At 46.6% G+C, this 19,001-nt stretch overlaps 1 protein-coding gene across 2 annotated transcripts in view; it reads right to left on the reverse strand.

The window, feature by feature from the left end:
* MITF (melanocyte inducing transcription factor) overlaps positions 1-18,788 on the reverse strand; it is a 241,209-nt gene extending 222,421 nt beyond the window's left edge. The window contains exon 1 of one of the 2 annotated variants that reach the window (XM_036267111.1): positions 18,558-18,707. In XM_036267111.1, coding sequence (XP_036123004.1) covers positions 18,558-18,661 — 104 coding nt within the window. In that variant the 5' untranslated portion in view covers positions 18,662-18,707. Of the gene's footprint in view, positions 1-18,557 lie in introns of both variants that reach the window. The other variant, XM_036267112.1, reaches the window with a different exon arrangement.
* Positions 18,789-19,001: the final 213 nt, after the last annotated feature.

The raw sequence follows: 19,001 nt of genomic DNA on the forward strand, positions 1-19,001 counted from the left end.
AAATGCAAAAGGCAGGCTACAGATGCAAGGCAGAAAAAGATGCAACTCTCGATAGTTTAACTCAGTGACATATAACTTTCATTACTTCAACTCCAGTGAGTTTCAGTTTCCTAAATGTAGATGAGATTAAAACAACTACCACAAGACATACACAGCCTGTAGTGAGGATTTGAAACATGGTAAATGCTGCTATTATTATTATTGCTGTTTGTGTTTCTTTGTTGTTATTAAATTCTGGAATCTATCTGCTATCAACTCAAAAGTATTGACCCTACTGAAAATAACCTTTTTTTTTTTAGAGAGAGAGACAGAAACATCATGTGACAGAGACATCATTTGGCTGCCTCCTGCATGCCCCCTACTGGGGATCAAGCCAGAAACCTAAGCATGTGCCCTGACCAGTAATCAAACCAGGACCTCCCAGTCCATGGGATGACACTCAATCACTGAGCCACACAGGCTGGGCTGAAAACATTCTTTTCCTTCCCTCTTTCCTAAAAGAATTCCAAGTACTCCCAACAAGCACTCAATTAATGTTTACAATAATGACTACGCTAACAGTTACAATATGCTAATTTAGAATACATTAAGAAGTCAAAATCATAATCTTTGTCTTCTAATTTATAAGTAAGCCAAGCCTGGCTACTTTAAAAGCTTCCTACAGCAGAATTTCTCAGCTGTCCTACTGCTTTCTGCTGGATTCGCCAGCAAAGGTCCCCATAATTTCTCAGGTCCCATTCCTACACTCCACCTCCCTCAAAAATAGCAGAAATTATAGCAAAGTAGAGTAACATACCAGAACAGTGCCACTTAACTTTAAAGATCTGAAAGTGACAGGCCATTCTTAATGGCAAATAAACTGGTGAAAATGAAGGATCGGGTGCCTGGGAAAGATGTATTAAAGTGGCTTCAGGTGTGACCACAGCAGTGTTGGGGTAGACAGTGTTTTAAAATGGGTTCCCCCATGAGTATATTTTTTTAGCTTAGAGAAAGAATTTCTAGACTAGATCCAAGAAAATTTTTACTACTCAAAACTCATTATTCCTCGATTCCCTATTTGCAAATTCACCTACTTGCTAAAATTTATTTGTAACCCCAAAATCAATATTTCTGGCATTTTTGCATTCATTTGAAAGCAGAAAGGTAAAAAATTTAAGTCATCCAATGCGTGCATTCCCAACTGAGGTCAAGCAAGGTGACGCTGTGCCTTCTTGTGTCAGCTCTTACTCCGGGAACGGGTGTGATTTTGTTGGTGACTTGCTGTTCACACGCCCCCGAGCCCAGTGCCGAAGGCCGCGGTGTCCGCACGAGAGGCTGCGCCTCGCAGGGAACCACGGCTACCTTCCCGCACGGCTTACAGTACTGTTGGCCATGAGGTGATTGGTAATAAATCTATAATATACATTAATTAAAATGTCTTTAAACAGAAACACACACAAGGTTAAGTATCAATCAGCTGACAAAAAATATGCCCACAGGCCAGCAGGAACCTAACCCTGTATCCCCGAGGGGTGACGGTTCCCTAGTTCCTAAAGAAATGTTCAAGGTGACTTTATAAATCATAACTACCACAAATATGAGAACTAAGTATATTTTTATGTCATCTTTTAGGATCAACAGTAGTAACAATAGTCATTGCCCCTACTCACCTAAGGGATCGAGCATCTACATACACCATGAACGTTACACATTATCCTTCAAGCCTTCACAGCTTTTCCAAGAAGGAAATACCACCACCCCCATATTTGAGGGGAGAAAACTGAGGTTCACAAACTTTAACAAGGGTCCCTCACTAATAAGAAAAGCCAAGATCTCTCTTATGCATTATGCTGATAGAGTTTAACAGAACTCCCAAAAGTTGCTGATCTTTTCTAGCACACCAGAAGCAACACTTCATCCATTGTGGTCATTCTTTATTCAAGAAATATTTATTGGGCACTCACTATTCTAGGTCTTGGAGACGCCTGGGGAACTAACATATTCCCTGTGGTGTCCCCTTCAAGTGAAGACTGAGAGACAATAAAATAAGTATCACCTACCAACCTATTTACAGGAAGATGCTTGATTTCTTAAAATACACATTATTTTTTTTAAATAAGTACTTCAAACTAAGTGATAACTAAAGGCTGCATTAGTGAATATAAATTTAAAATACATTTGTCACTTATCTATGATTTCTTACATTATATATGATCTCACTTATATGTGGAATCTAAAAAGAAAAAACAAGTTCACTTATACAGAGAACAGACTGGTCGGTGATGGGGGCTGGGAAATGGGGTGAAAAGGTACAAATTTCCGGTTATAAATACATAAGCCTTGGGTATATAATGTACAGTATGGTGACTATAGTTAATAATACTCTACTGCATATTCAAAAATCGCTACAAGATAAATCTTAAAAGTTCTCATCACAAGGAAAAATAAATTCTACAACTAAGTGTGGTGATGGATGGTAACTAGACGTAGTGATTATTTTACATATATACAAACATCAAATCACCATGTTGTACAATTAAAATTAACAATTTTATATATCAATAAAAAATGTATATTGATTACATTTTGACTTGGTAATATGTTGGTTGTATTGGTTTAAATAACGTATTACTCTCAATAAATAAATAAATGATATTTGTTTTGAAGGGAAGTTATGTACCAGCCAGTGGGCCCCTTCCCTCCCTAGGGGAGCGCTCCTCAGGCTCCTGCTGGTCTGACCTGGGCTCTGTGTCCCCTCCCACAGCCACCCACTGGCCAACAGTGACAGTGGGTCACTGCTGACCCTTTTGCTCACAGCGCCTCCTGACTCCACAGTAGGTTCAATAAATACTTTCTGAATATCATTTTACCTCATGGGCAAGAAAAATTTGCCCAAGGATCTTGCAAATAATTCCCAAACCATGGCTCTCAGAAAGTAAGAATTAGATCACTTAATGCACCTATTTAGATGTCCAAGAAATAAATCTATTCTGAAAACTTCCAAACTGTCTTGTCCATCTCTTCTTCCCCTAGTTAGGGTGTCTTAACGCTCAACTCCAGCCTACACAGCAATTCCTCCTGTTCTCTCACCGAAGGGCAGGGCTCAGAAGCCCATCCGACTGGCTCTCACTCTAAGGCACCGAACTTGATGTGTCTTTTGATTCAAGTGTGTGTGTGTGTGTGTGTCTGCATGTTTCAATCACATGGGAAGAGAAAAACTGTTATTTTACCTTTTTTTTAATACATTTTTTTATTCCTCACCCGAGGATATTTTTCCACCTATTATCAGATAGAGTGGGAGGGAGGGAGAGAGAGATCGAGAGAAACATCAATGTGATAGAGCTACATCGACTGGCTGCCTCCTGCAGGACCTGACCAGGGCTGGGGACGAACTGTAACTGAGGTATGTGCCCTTGACCGGAATGGAACCCGTGACTCACTGGTCCGCAGGCCAATGCTCTAACCACGGAGCCAAACGGGACAGGGCCCCCCTCTTTCTTTATAAAACTCAGGATAGGAACTGTGTAAGAAAGTCACGTTTCGAGTAGTCGTGACAATACGAGAATGCAGCAAACAGCTGAAAAGCACTGCCTGTGCCTGCATGAGTGCACGGACGGATTCTGCAGACAACGGAACCGGCAGCCACGTTCGTTCCCATTCCTCTGCACACAGCAGCTGATAACTGGGAGAAGACTCCAGGGCAATGACCCAGCGCCAGCCCACATCTAAAAAAGTGCTACATATACCAGCATTTGAGAATTGACCATATGCCTGGGTGTTTTTCAGCTCTAGAGAATCAAATTGTTATCTACTTACTTAACACAGACAAAACAATTGTAGAGTCTACAGTACATGCACAGATTAACCACTTTGATTCTCATGTAAACCCCAAACTCTAGTGGCACTGCACAGGAGAGGGGCAGCTGGGCGGGGCAGGGGCAGCAGCCGTGGGCAGCATCTCCGAGCCTCGCCACAGGCAGTGCTCCCGTGACCTCGTAGACTCTGCACCACAATCCATGAGGCCAGTGCCCGCGTTACACATGGAGCTGACGAAGGTGTCGCTTATGTGTGTGATACACGGGGCACTCTCCTCTTGAGAAAGAGGGTTACCATTTGGGCTCAACCCCTTGTGCTTTCCAGTGACCCATTTAACTACAGGTTTGCGGGAGAAACTTTGTGACGATCAAGAAAAGCAAGTTACTGCTGTGCTGATCATTTCACAATTATATACACATACCAAAACGAAGTATACACCTTAAATATATACAATTCACATTTGCCCATTATACCTCAACAAAGTCGGAAGAAAGGAAAGCAAGCTATATTGTACCTGTGTGGATTAGAACTTAGGTTCCAGCCTTTAGAACAGCTATACTGGGAGGAAAAATTCTTAGAAGAGTGAAAGATAGAAAGATTTTAAGATTCAGTAGTATAGGTATTATGACTTTTACTGGATAAAGATTACTATAGAAAGAGGCTGCCGTGTTAAATGTGAAAAGCTAAAGCAGGAAGTCACTACAGGCCGAGCTGACACATGACAGTTAGGAATGACAGTCCCACAGGGGCAGCGGGAGCTCAGCTGCTCTGGGGTGCAGAGTTGTGAAATCCAGCTATGTGTTATATTATTTCTTCCTCCGCCTAACTACAGTCTATAATTATGATGAAAGGGAGCACGTTGACGAGGACGAAGACTGTTCTGACAACAAAAGTAACGCCTTACCTGTCACAGCACGTGCAGTCTTAGAACCCTCCCTGCAGGCGTCCCACAGGTCAGCACTATGCCACCTGAATCATCCCCAGGACCTGCGGCTGGCTGTCTGCTTTCGGGATCACTCAGTCCCCACACCCTCTTCTCTTCTAGGGAGCCCCTTCTATTCCTGCTGGTTGCCTTTGTGTTGTTTTCTCTTTATTCAACTGCCTAAAAGTAAAAATGCAATTCAAGTCAAAAGCCTTGCTGATGCTGTGGATACAAAGGGAACCAAAGCAAGGGAAGCAGTTACAGGGCACGGGATTTAAGTTAAAAATCCTTCTTACACAAATGGTTAAACCCAGAACTTGAGACTGATTGGACTGGATAGAGCTCTTAACCAGTTTATGATAACAGATTCTTTGTCAAAAAAGCATCATGGCCGTGGCCGGTTTGGCTCAGCGGTTAGAGTGTCGGCCTGCGGTCCACAGAGACCCGGGTTCGATTCCCGCTCAGGGCATGTACCTTGGCTGCAGTTTGTCCCCGGCCCTGGTTGGGTCGTGTGGGTGGCGGCCACTCGATGTGTCCCTTTCACATCGATGTTTCTCTCTCTTCCTCCCTCTCCTTCCTGCTCTGAGTGAAAAATGGAAAAATGTCCTCGGGTGAGGATTAAAAAAAAAAGCATCCTGACTTTTTCTCTGGGCAGCTGGGTGTAAGATGACCCACTAGGAGGGTGGTTGATCCCTGGCCAGTGAGAAGCCCAGAGCTCTCCTCCAGCCCCGCCGGCCTGCACGCTGGCCTTGGCCCCCTGGCCCGGAGCGGCTGGGCAGACCCGAAGGAGGGTGCTGTCTGTCAGCTCACCCCTACGTGTGACAGAGCAGATGCTGGCTGGTCAGTCATTCCACCCTCTGTTTTGGAAACTCCCACACTCTACAAACTGTCTGGAATTCATTAAGACAGGAAAACAGGCTGACAGTCGTATTTCAAGTTTTATTCAGCAGAAGTTTTGTGAAAAACAAAGTTGGTCATGTGGGCATGCTCAAAACCCCCGTCACCCTGCTCAACCACGCTTCCAGTCAAGTGACTGCGCACACTCCGAGTTTCCCAAGAGTCACCGACGCAGCTGCCAGCCGGGAGAGGCGGGCTGGCCCCTCCGGTACCGAAGCAGGTCCAGATCACTCAGGCCTCATGTCTGGGCCCCGAGAACCCTACCTGGTTTCACTGGTGTTGATCTGAGGGCTAACTTTCTAGAGAGGATTTTCCTTTTTTTAAATCAATAAGGAATTACTGTTAGTGATTACCTCTTGCCTGACCATAATGAGCAACACCCCATTTTTTTATTAAATGTATTCTAATCCAGGGACTGTTTCACTCTAGAAACAAGGATGATTCAACATGGGGATACCGGGTTGACGTTGAAAGCATTAGGGGGTGGCCCTCGGACTTCAGTGTGCACCGCCATCTCGGGGGGCTGCCAGGACCCCTGCGACAGCTTCCGATTCCAGGACGTCTACTGCAGCGTCGGACAACGTGCGTTGTTTGCACAAGCCTCTGAGGGGTGCTGATATGGCTGGTCTGAGGGCCACATGCGAAAACCAGTGTGCGAAGGTGGTGGTGACCACGGTGGACGGGAAGCGGAGTGGTGATTTCAATCAGCAAACTCGGAATAGGAGGCACAGCATAGAGCTGGGGTTCAGCCAGTGGATGAGCTCGGGCAGTCCCCATTCAGGTGGCAGGAAATCCAAACGAACCATGTTTACTCAGAAAAGGAATGTATTGGTAAAATAACAGAAAAGTCCAAGGACAGGCCTACCTAGGCTTACCAAGGACAGGCAGGACTTGACCCCAAGGGGAAACCACTACCTAGGGCCATGGCAACAGTGCCTCGCCACCCACCAAGAATGTGTCCTCCTCTGGAAGGCAGCGGTGGTGCTGCCCAGCTTGGGTCTGTGTCCCAGGTCTCATCCCTGCACCCAGAGCACACATGAGACTAGTTCTTTCCAACAGAATTTGCGCAAAAGCAACGCCAGCCACTCCGGACCTTCGTTTATGCCTTCTGCTTGTCTTTTCCTTTCCACCACTACACGGGCCCCGGGGTTCCAGGCCACGACAGAACCGAAGGTGGTAGGTGTGTGTCCCAAACTTGGCACACGGAGGAGCGCTGCCTGCCAAGACTACCGCACGCCACTGGGTTATGGAAACTAACATTAACCTAATTTAAGGGCTTAGTTTTTTGCTGTCTCCAAGGTACGGTGGCAGCTTAGTCTCAAGCTTCCCAAGTTCAAGATCAATGGAAATAAAAGGGAGAATCTCTTCCTGTCAGCACCTGAGCAAAATCCTGAGATTCATTGTCATGAGCCAGCATGTACCCCCCTGAAACTGATCCCTGGAATAGAGAAATGGGGCTGGGCCTGGGTCAGATTCCCCTCCTGGAGTCATGAAACTGAAGCACATGAGCGGAGATGTGGGGAAGGGCTGGTACAAGGATTTGGAAAAGAGACTTTTTGTAGGCAGAAGAAAAGTGTCCGCTACAGGCGACATGTAAGGAGGGGATGCCAGCAAGGGCTGGTTGGGAAGATGGCAGGCACAGGGACCCAGAGAGGAAAAGGGCACTGTACTCCTGCACAGGGGCATGTGGTCAACTCACTCCACAGGTAAGCCCCAATTACCTGTCCTTGCCACTCAGCCCCCTGCGGTTAAATTGTAGTGACCAAGCAAGTACCATGAAACCCTCTCGTTCGCTCTGCATCAACAAAGATTTAAAGCTTCCACATATAATCAGTATCATTAGAACTGCATTCCACAATCCCATCATTTAGCATTTACATCTAGCATTTATCTAGTTAAGACATTATTAACGTGCATCTGCCTAAAGACTGGTGGGGAAATGACCATGTCAAATGACACAAGGTGTGGTGGTTCCAAAAAGTCTCCACAGCCACTGCCCAGCACACCACCAGCCAGCGCCCATTTCTCATAAGCTCCTCCCCCAGAACCTCCTTGCAGCAGGTGGGCAAACTTTTATTTGAAATCTAACCAGGAATCATGCTAGTTGCTTTTATTTTCAGGACTATTTTACATAAGCTACTGTAAACGCTTCCTTTAAAACTAAATAGAATTTTTTCAAGAATGTGTCATTGGTGCCATCCTCTTCCCTTAATAGTAAATCACCCTAAACAGCCAATATTATATTAATGTTTATTCATTCTCATTTTCTGCCAGAAACATTAGGAATTCACTGCAAAGGTTTTCATTGGCTGAGGTGCCAATGTTCTAAATGTAGATGGTGCTGTTATGTAGGTTCAGTAACACAACACAGCAAGGCTGCCTTTCATCTTCTGTTGAAAAACTTCAAAAATACAGCCAGCCCTTTTGATGGAGAAGGGGCTGTTACAATATCTGTGTGTCTGTTCACGACTCAGTTACACAGTACTGTCTCTGGCTGTCTGGGACACACACGTGCCAAAGGAACAGCAAGGGCACATCTCATGGAGGTCCCCTGGTATACTTCATGAGGACTGCGCTAGGTTCCAAGTTCAACAGGACAATCATCTTTAGGATTTCTATGTGCTTTTCCTTTCACCAAGTTTCAAATTTCCAGTTATAAAAATAAAAGATATATTTGGAAAAACTTGCTTTTTAGAACCAGTAAGTATTTGTGACCATATTCAGGAAAGGTACCGAAGATAAGACAGTATTCCTATCTGTCTGTCGTTTCATAATTCCATGTACGACCTCTGCCATCAGGGAAAATGACTCTTCTCTGCCTCAACTCTTCTCCCCAGGGAGGCAGTTAAGTTCCCAGCAGGAGCTGTGTGTGCTCCACCAGTGGGAGGACCACTTGCCATCTGCCCTTGACCACGGGACCACGGGAAAACAGGGAAATCTGGGAGTGAGTCAGCAAGTTATCCCACTTTGGGGAAGGGGTGGAGTGGGGGTGCAAAGGCCACAGACGCCTTCCTCAAAAATTGCTCAATAACCCACAACCTTCTTCTAGAACAGGGTTCTACCAGTGCCTCGCTAGAACTGTAACTCAGGAGGTTTGAATTTTAAATCTTTGCTTCCACACGACCCAGGATTTTTCTTATTGAATGTTACCAGTCCATGGGTATTTCAACTGAAGAACACAGCTAGTGAAATTCAAATGCTTTGAGGATTATGTTTGTCAATGGCTGACTTGAAAACACACCATTGCCTGTGGTTCTCAGTGCTGATGAAGACTTAGTGGTGTGTGGGAGGGGATGCTTCTTCCTTTTCATTTCTGCACCAACACTGCCATGTTCTCATCAGTGTACACAGGAAGCTTGAGGTAGGGACCGAAACACATGAGTTATTCGTCTGTGGTGTGCAAGTGTATTTGTTTAATCCATCTTAGGCTTTACTTCTTAATCCTAGGTTACTTGGACCTCTCCTTTATACCAAAAAGTGATTCAAAATCCAGCCCAAAACCATTCCTAGGCTAAACATAAGGGAAGCATGGTCAGACATAAACAATCTCAGCAAACCAACAGTGAGACAAGCCAGGCACCAACTCATGCAAGATGACCCCAGAGCAAAGAAAGGGCAATAAAGTAACAAGACCCATCTCCACATTTCATCTGGACAAGCATAAATCTCTGACTCACTCAACATCAGGAAAACACTTGAGGCCAAGTTATAAACACTTACGGGGAAGATTAATGTCTGTATTTCTTTCTCCACTACTCACACACAATTCACAATGTGGGAGTCAGAGGTGCCAGCCCCCCATCCCCAACTCACACTGTCAAAAATACACACAGAACTATAGCCAGCCCTCTGCATACGAGGATTCCCAACTAAGAACTGAAAACAGTATCACCTTAAACCAGTCCCATGTGCGTTCCTGGGGACCTATAAAGTTAGCTGCTTAATATGCATTACTTTGAATCTTCATAGCAGCCTTGCAAGGGAGCTACTGCCCCATTTTACAAAAGAGGGAACTGAAGTTTAGAGAGGTTGGGTAACTTGTCCAAATTAACATAGCTTCTGAGTGGTAGGGCCAAGATTTGCATATTTATTTTAGTTATTCAGGTCTTGCCTCAAAATCACTTCCTCCATGAACTTATTCCTAACGATCCAACCTAATAAACCCCCTTCTTTCCCAGTCACACTCTATGAATAATATTCTAGTTTTTCATTGCACTAAAAATTATCTCACTCAGCCCTTCTGTGGCTCATTGGTTGGGCGTCATCCTGTGCACTGAAGGGTTGATGGTTCGACTCCTGGTCAGGGCACATGCCCAGGTTGTGGGCTCAATCCCCAGTAGGAGGTGTGCAGGAGGCAGCCAATAGATGTTTCTCTCTCTCCCCCTCTCCCCTCTTCTCTCTAAAAATCAATAAAAAATCTTTTAAAAAAATGATCTCACTCATCTATTTGGTTGTTAACTGCATCCCCACTACCAAGATGGAAGCAGGATGCTAGCAGCACCCTCGCCTGTCTGGTTCCACATCTGATTCCAAAGAGCCTGCACAGAGCACCTAACAAAGTGTAGTAAGGAGAGAACCCAAGGCGGGAGGGAAGGAGAAGAAGAGAAATAGACAAACGGGTCCTGCTGACTGACGCTGCTTAAATTGATTAAATGGACTGATATTTTAGAAGTGCCTGGGGAGGACAACAGAGCCTCCCGATTTCGAGGTTCCATTTCCTCCTCTGGGGTCTCTCACCATCACCTCCCCATCCCCCACGCCCTGCACCGCGTGGGACTGCCCTGGTTCAACACCCACCAGTGAGCCACCATCTGTGACGCACTCAGCACAGTGCCCAGCACTCAGGAAGCCCCAGAAATGCCCGCCACCCAAGAGCAGAGCTTCGTCGTCCTGAATCTCAAGACAGCCGTCTCGTGTGAACACTGCAAAGGTGTCTTCTTTATTCCTCAGGGCACGCATGAAAGGCCGAGGGAGGGAAGGATGTAGCGAAGACGTCAGGAAACCCTGTTTCGGAGCCACCCTAGAGAAATGAGGAGCCTGGTTCCCCCCTAAATCCTCAGGCACAGAAAGCGGGTAGGGGCTTTCCTCAGGGACCCCAGAGGCCGACTGCACACGTGCCCTTCCTGGCCCGAGAGTAACAACGTTCAGTGGGCTCGCAGACAGCTTCCAAACTGCAGGCGGCCTGTGCAGTATCAGAAGCTGTGGTGACTGCCTTCCTACCTCTGACCCATCTTCTGGATTATTTTCTCCAAATAGTGCACACTTGGAGTTGAGTCAAACATATTTTTATAATTTACTTCGATGAATCAAACCTAACAGCAAAGTAAATTTTATACTTACACCACACGCACACAAAACAAATGAAACTCTTGCTTACTGTCCTTGAAAAAAATGACAAAAGAAAATTGTACTAAGGATTTTTTTTCCTGTTATTTATCCTAATACTTCCAGTTCTGAAACAAAGCAGTTGGAGAGAGAAATTTAGTAACTTTGATTTGTCCCAAGATACATTTTTTTACACTGAGGTCCTATTCCTGACAGTAAGCACATGTGACCTGTTCTAAAAAAAGGATATTTTCCACTTCTTGCACAACTGGAGCAGATATAAACATCAGCCTGTGCAAACCACACTGGAGAACGCACAGGGAATTACACACACACACACACAAACACACTTAAATATCTTCTATAAATAGCAGTACTCGGGAAAAGGAAATCTCCAATCACTTACAAAACCAACACTTAGAATCCCATTTTAATCAAGTTTTCCATCTAATCATACCACGCAAGTAATCTGCATAATACGATTTGAACATCTGCCAGGTAAGGAGCTTCAGTGTTGTCTATTTTGCTTCTGATGCTGTTCAGATATGGCGCTGCAGAGGGAAAGTTGCCACCATGACAAAGGAGAAAAGAAGGAATTGCTATTACCTTCCAGTAGGCACGAGGCTCTCTGCAAAGCACTTTTAAACATTTTATCACAATTTTAAAACTTCTACAACTCTACAAGGACAGGTCTACTGATCCCACTTTAGAGGTGAAGAAACTGAAACTCTAGGAGGCGGAGGCCTTGGGCACAGACGCTGCACTAAGCTGCACAGCCAGGGCGAGCGCTGCGGCCCAGTTCCCTCCGGGCCTGCCCGTGTGCATCCAGCCTCTGCCACCACCAGGTGCCCCTGGACCACAAGGAAGAGCTGGGACTATGGCTGGAAGTTTGAAAGGTAACCAAACACCCTAAAAGTCTATTTAAGAGTATGCCCTCCGAAGCATCTAACATTTCATTTAATGCAGAGAAATATGTTTGAGCATTGCTCAACCTTCAGGGCCAAACTCAAATACCCCTATTCACAAACTGCCCCCCAATTTCCCTTCCTCTATTAAATTCACAACGCTAACGCCCACCTCCCCATGGTAATGACACTTGTCTTTCTGTTGAGCGGGATCCATACATTCCACTCCTCACCCCACAGGTGAGTTTTGGAGAAGGCACGATGCACCTTTCCCACAGTCACACACAGAGCCCTTGGCACATGACGCACGTCGTGGACGAGAACCAGGGCTAGAGCCAGGCAGCCTCTGACTGAATCAGGTCCATCTACTTGCTATGCCTCAGTTTCCTTCTCTGTAAAATGAAAATGATAAAAATAGATATGCCCAAGGTTAAAGTGAGGATTAACTGAGCTAATACAAGTAAAATATTCAGAATCATTCCTGGTATGCCGTTAACCATGGTATAAGTGTTAGTTGTTTATAAATTATAATTAAAATGTCATTAGTTTTATTTACTACTATTACCTGATGCAGGTTCTGCAAGATTAAGTTAACACACATAAAAACACTTAGAACAGTGGCTGGTACATGCTCAATAAATGTTAGCTATCATTTTTGGTATTAACTTGCACATACTAGAACGCAATAGATACCCAATGAATATGAATGTTTACGTATGCACTGATGTCACAACAGCTTTTCTAAAACCAGTTTAAAGAAACCATTATGGATTGGAACAAAAATATAAAATAAGTTTGTCTGCACACCTCATGGAAGCAAAGAAGAATCTGCTAAAATTGAAATAATTTTATTGCATAACAACACTGGCTTTAGAGAAGAAGCCAAAGTCAACAAATGCAAACATTTTCCAGAGTGTCAGGACTCACTGGTAAGTAATAAAACAACAAGAACTACGCCTGCCAACCTCACGGAGCACCACTGGGTACCAGGCTCCGTGCTAATACTTGTCCACAGTTAATGTTCCTAAGACTGAGAAGGCAGGCCTCCATTTGCCAGATGAGGAAACTGAAGTCAGAGGTCACCCAGCCTGCCAAAGGTCACTCAGCTAGTTAGGAACAGACCCTGCACTAGACGATGCGGTTAACCTCCATGCTAGTGGTTCCCTACAGATTGGACAGACAGGAAAAGTCAAGAAAACTTTCAGAAACCAATAAAAGATCGACAGTTTTGTTTTTCCAATAATGGATTATCATTTCATAAAACAAAGGGCATTTTTAATAGCAAGACAGGTGGGGATATCTCAAAATAAATCCACGAAATGGCAGTCGCCTTGTCCCAAGACATGTGCACGTGACTGAGGCGACACCAGTCTGTCCTTCTAATTTCACCACAATCCTGTGAACCCTCACACACCTCCCTGTGAATCAGCAGTTGAGAACCACCACATACTGCGATGAACACAGAGGTACATATATTCTTTCTGATTGGGGTTTCAGGCTTCTTCAGGTATATTCCTAGGAGTGGGATCACTGGGTCAGATGGCAGTTCCATTTTTAATTTTTTGAGGAAGCACCATATTGTTTTCCATAGTGGCTGCACCAGTCTGCATTCCCATCAGCAGTGTACTAGAGTCCCCTTTTCTCCATACCCTCGCCAACAATTGTTTGATGATTTGTTGATGGCGGCCATTCTGACAGGTGTGAAGTGATACCTCATTGTTGTTTTAATTTGCATCTCTCTGATGATTAGTGACATTTTTTCATATGTCTCTTGGCCATTTGTATGTCCTGTTTGGAGAGGAGTCTATTTAGGTCCTCTGCCCATTTTTTAATTGGGTTCTTTTTCTTCCTTTTGTGGAGTTGTATGAGCACTCTATATATTTTGGAAATTAACCCCTTATCTGATGTATCATTGGCAATTATGCTCTCCCATATAGTACCCCTGTGTTCATAGCAGTACTATTTACATTTGCTAAGATCTGAAAACAGCCCAAATGTCCATCAGCAGATGAGTGGATAAAAAAGATGTGGTACATTTACACAATGGAATATTATGCAATTGTAAGAAAGAAATATCTCTTATCTTTTGAGACGACATGGAGGGACCTGGAGAGTATTATGCTAAGAGAAATAAACCAATCAGAGAAAGACAAATACCACATAATCTCACTTATTTGTGGACTATAATGAACAAAATAAGCTGATTAACAATACAGACCCAGAAACATAGTAGTAGGGTACAGACTGACAAACCTCAGAAGAGTGGGGTGGGGAGGAGGGAAGAGATAAACCAAAGAACGTATATGCATGTATGCGTAACCATGGACATAGAAAACAATGCTGTGGAAAGGGGTCAGGAGGAGGGTGTCAATGGGGGGGCAAAGGAGAAACATCTGTAACAAAAATAAATTAATAAAAAGATAATAATAATAAAAGGGAAAGAAAAGAACCACCACGTATCCTGCCCTGCCATTATAAACCAAGAACCCATTTCTAATTTGCAGGAAGTCATCTAAAACATCACTAAAAAGTTGAGAATAGGAGAAACTGATATTACATTAAGCCAATTCTGAAGTCTGTCCAGGAAAAGGACATTAGCAACTAAAAAGCCTACAAAATTGAGTAAAGCATACAAACAAAACATGAACCTGAAGACGCTGCCATATTTAAAACGTTGTCTTCAGGTCCCACAGACCCAGGAGAGCTTCCTGGCCGCTAAGAGCCCGCTAAGAGCCCGTTCACAGCCTGGCCTGCCTGTGCTGATGCGTCAGTTCTGGGCTCACCCATGATACTCCACACTTTTCCTCTGCCACCACCATTCAGAGCACATTCCCACAGCACACAAACGTTTCAGAAACCTTTTGGGACCTGGCAGGTGTGGCTCAGTGGCTGAGCGTCAGCCAATGCACCAGGAGGTCACTGGTTTGATTCCCGGTCAGGGCACATGCCCAGGTTGTGGGCCCGATCCCCAGGGGGGGCGTGCAGGAGGTGGCCAGTCGATGTTCTCTCTCATCGATGTTTCTATCTCTCTCTTTCCCTTCCATCCTCTCTCTAAAATCAATAAAGAAAAAAAAACCTTTTGGGGTAACCAAATTGCAAATAATTCTTCGTTAGAACCTTTTCTGAAGCATGTGTCTTCCGGCAACAGCTTTGCCAGTGAGTAGCACCAAACTGTGGTTCCCATCATCTAAATCCAGCAGCTTCCCAGCCCGAAAGGCAGGAGGTCTGAATTAGGAAAGAAACCTGCCCTTTTTCATGAAACACTTTCCTATCTTAGCTTAGCCCCAATGAAGAGTATACAAAGACTTCTCCGGAGAGACCCTGGCAGCAACAGTGCATTTTGAAAGGAATGCAATGTTGCATGAAAAAACAAAAACCAAACATTCACTGTGCTGGGCATTGTTCTAGGCCAGTCGTTCCACAACAGGTGGGACTCTGCCCCTCATGGACACTTGGCTATGTCTGGAGACGTTTCTGGTTGTCACAACTGGCCTCGAGTAGGCAGAGCCAGACATGCTGCTAAACATCCTGCGATGCTCAGGTCAGCCCCCACAAGGAATCATCCAATTCAAAATGTCAACAGTGCAAGGTTGAGAAACTCTGTTCTAGGCTCTGGGACACAACAGTAAACAAGGAAGAGACAGAAATCCCTGCTCCCTTGGAGCCTGCAGTCCAGTGTGGAGAAACATATAATAAACATATCAAATCAGAAAAGTATAGAATACCTTATAATGCAAGTACCATGGGAAAAACAGAGCAAGGCAAGGAAGATGGGAGTTTGAAGGGTTAGCAGTTATAAACAGTGTGATCAAGGTAGGCTCAATGGGAATGGATTTAAAGGGAGACTTGGAGCTGGTGGGGGAGGGAGCCCCGTGGCTCCCTGGGCAAAGGGCAGTCCAGACAGAGGGACCAGCAAGTACAACACAAAAGGCCCTGAGGTGGAAGGGTCGGGGATGGCCCAGGAACAGTGAGGAGGCCAGCCTGGCTGGGGCAGAGGGAGCCAGGAGAGTGGCAACAAGAGACAAAGTCGGAGCTAACAGGCAACTTGACCGAGTAGGCCACCTGCACCATTTGAAGGCTCTCGGATGTTAGTGAAACTAGGAGCCATTGGAAGTCTTTTGAGTAGAGAATGACATGATGTTACAGGTTTTAACACAGGGTTTCTCCACCTCAGTAGAGACCATTTGGGGCAAAATGCTGTTCACTTAGTGCACTGTAGAATCGTAGCAGCCTCTGCTTAGCAGAGGCCAGTAACTCCCTTCTGCTGTGATGACCAAAAATGTCTCCAGACTATGCCAAATGACTGGGACGCAAAACCGCCCCTAGGCTGAGAATCAGCTTTAACAGGAACGTCATAGCTGCTGTGTTGAAAACCCAAGAAAGTGGGTAAGAGTAGAAGGCAGAGGACCAGTTAAGGCTGCTGCAATAACACAGGTGAGGGCAGATGGTGGCTTCGATCAAAGTGGTAGCAGAGGAGCTGATGAGAAGTGGGCAGATTCGGGGCATATTTTCAACACTAACACACATGCCTAAGAACACAATTGATAGACAAAATAGCTCTAGCAGTCTTAACCTTTCAATTTCAACTTTCTCCAACCAAGACCTATAAGGGAGGTGCCCCGTCAAAGACTTCGGAAAAAGCCATGAAAAGGCCCTGAACAATGTGTGGCCTCTTTAAAGACACACAACAGATGTTGATGACAATGCATCAGACAACTATGAAAAACAGTGTAGGGAAATTTCATCAATCTCATCTATTTATTCACAGATTTTATTTAACTGCTTTATTTCAAAGAGCATGTGTCTGCTCCACAGTTTGACAACTTTTTAAATTTAGCCTTGCTCTCCATACAGGTTCTGTCCCACACCCGTTTCTAGCTTCAAGGTGTGAAGCCATTTCTTCCCAGTCCCACACTTTGCCTGACACGTGCCAGCACATTCATTCACCCTTGCAAGCAATGTATTGCCAACTCTGAAAAAGAACAGGCCCAAATCCCTCAACATGAGATGCATGGCATTCATTTGGGTTATTCCAGATGGTATTTTCCTCACTCTCTCAAATTCATTTAATGTTATGTATCAGCTACCATAAAAAGTGTTCCAAACAGTCCAGTTAATTCATTCTTTTCAGGACACACACACACACACACACACACTCACACACACACACTCCCTCATTCTGGCAATGCAAGCATTTGCTTATAGAAGCAAAAGCAGAGGCTGCTCAGTAAAACACTGGTCCCTTCAGCTGAATGCAGATAAAGCTCCAATGAGCATAACCAACAATACCCTTTGCACAATATTACTCAAAACTCCCAACCCCCAACACACACAATCTATGCTCACACACAAGACAGCCATTATGAAGAGAAATCATCAACTACAGGCTGGTTTTATGCATCTAACTGCAGAGGTTTCCTTCCAGTCTCCTGTAGCATCTGCAAAGAGGCTGCTTCAGCAACCTGGTCAGTGAGTGTGCTGTTCACTTTCTTTCCCAACTTGGATTTGGAGGGTTGGCAAAGCCCTAAAGTAAATATGCCTGGCCCCCTGCACCCAGAAGCAGAGACTACAGCCCCTCACTCCTGACTCAGTTCCCTTTCTTCTTTCACCCTGCTTTCTCTGGACCCTCTCCACCCTGCCAGCCAGGCCCGTGCCCTCAGTCCTACCCGCAGCGAGGGGCCAGCAGGGAGGTTTGAGATGGGTGCAGGAGCAGTCTGAACCTTCCAGTGATATCGCCCTATCTGTTCCCACACTGAGAGGAGTGGAAATAACCCCTCTCTGCTGGCACAGCTGCAAATGACCATCTCCCCTCAGTAAACATTGCAAATGCCCACAGGACAGTGAAAGGAAGACACCCTAGCCCTCTGACAGGAAAGTGGGGATAGAGGCAGAATAGGAATGGGCACTGTAGGTGGATAGGGCGCCAGGCCAGCGGGTGTCTTCACTCCTCTCCTACAAAGTTTTTTTAAGTTCCTAGTTAATTAAATACGTGTCACTGCCACGCAGGGGACTCTCCAATTCCCTCCAGCCCCAAGGCTTTTTCCTCTCCAAGGAAGGCCCGGATTTCGAAGGGTCTCCATCGCCCACGGAGTAGAACCCTGACGCAGGGACACGCCCCGCTGCCTTCGCCCCACCCCACTCCAGTGCGGCCCTGGGGCAGGTGAGTGGCGGGGCTCAAGGAAACCTCACCTGGAGGCGGCCACGGGCGGGTTTTCCCAGAGGGGACAATTCCTAAGAGGCGACACAAACGTGCTAATTGCTTCCCTCCAACGTCACGCCTCCATACCCCGCAAGCTGTCCCTCTCCAAGTCCTCAGCCCGCTGGGATCTTCAGGAAAGGGGTTCACTTGAAACTGTTGTTCCCCCTTCCCACCCGGCCAGCGGCCGGCCCCGCGCTCCTCCTCCCCCACCTCCGCGCCGGGTAGCGCCCCAGCCTCCCCCGGCCTCGCCGCTGGTATCGCCAGCCGAGGGTCCCCTGGCCCGGGAGAGCCCCCGGGCTGCCCACGGCGCCCACGAAGTGCGCTGGGGCGGAGCCCCTCAGAGGCGCGCCGCGCGGGCGCAGACCCCGACTGCGGGGGACAGTTCGAGTCTGCCCGGGGCAAGGGCACAGGGTCCTTGTCCCAGAGCCCAGCGACCGGCTCTCCCCGCCCCAGGGTGGGAGGCGCGAGGCACCCCCGCCGCCCGCCGCACCTCCCTCCAGCTGTCACCACTCACCTGCTCTTCAGGGGCTGACTTTTGAGTTCGTAATAGGTTTTGGGCTCTTCGTGAAACTCCTCCCCGACTTCGAAATCCGGCACGATCCCCGACTCCGACTGCATGGCTCCGGCTTCCCGTCCCGGCGCTGCTCCGAGGGGAGGACCGAGCCCGCGGGCGGAGGGGAGGTGGCGGGCCTGGGTCCCGCGAGCGCGCCCCGCGCACAGCCCAGCTCAGCCCTCCGCCCGCGCGGCCGCCCCGGCGCCGGAGTTCACACTCGCCGGCGGGAGGGGCCGCGGCCCGCGCTGCCTGGGATTGTAGTCCGGCCGGGCCAGCTCTCCCGGCTGGCCGGGGCCGCGCTCCCCGCGGGAACTACAACTCCCAGCAGGCCCGGCGGGGCCGAGGCGGCGTGGTGGACACCGCCGGGGCGCTCCTGTCTGGGTCCACTGTCAATGTCAGCAGCTC

This window comes from Molossus molossus, unplaced genomic scaffold, assembly GCF_014108415.1.
Source record: "Molossus molossus isolate mMolMol1 unplaced genomic scaffold, mMolMol1.p scaffold_m16_p_18, whole genome shotgun sequence".
NCBI classification, from domain to species: Eukaryota; Metazoa; Chordata; class Mammalia; order Chiroptera; family Molossidae; genus Molossus; species Molossus molossus.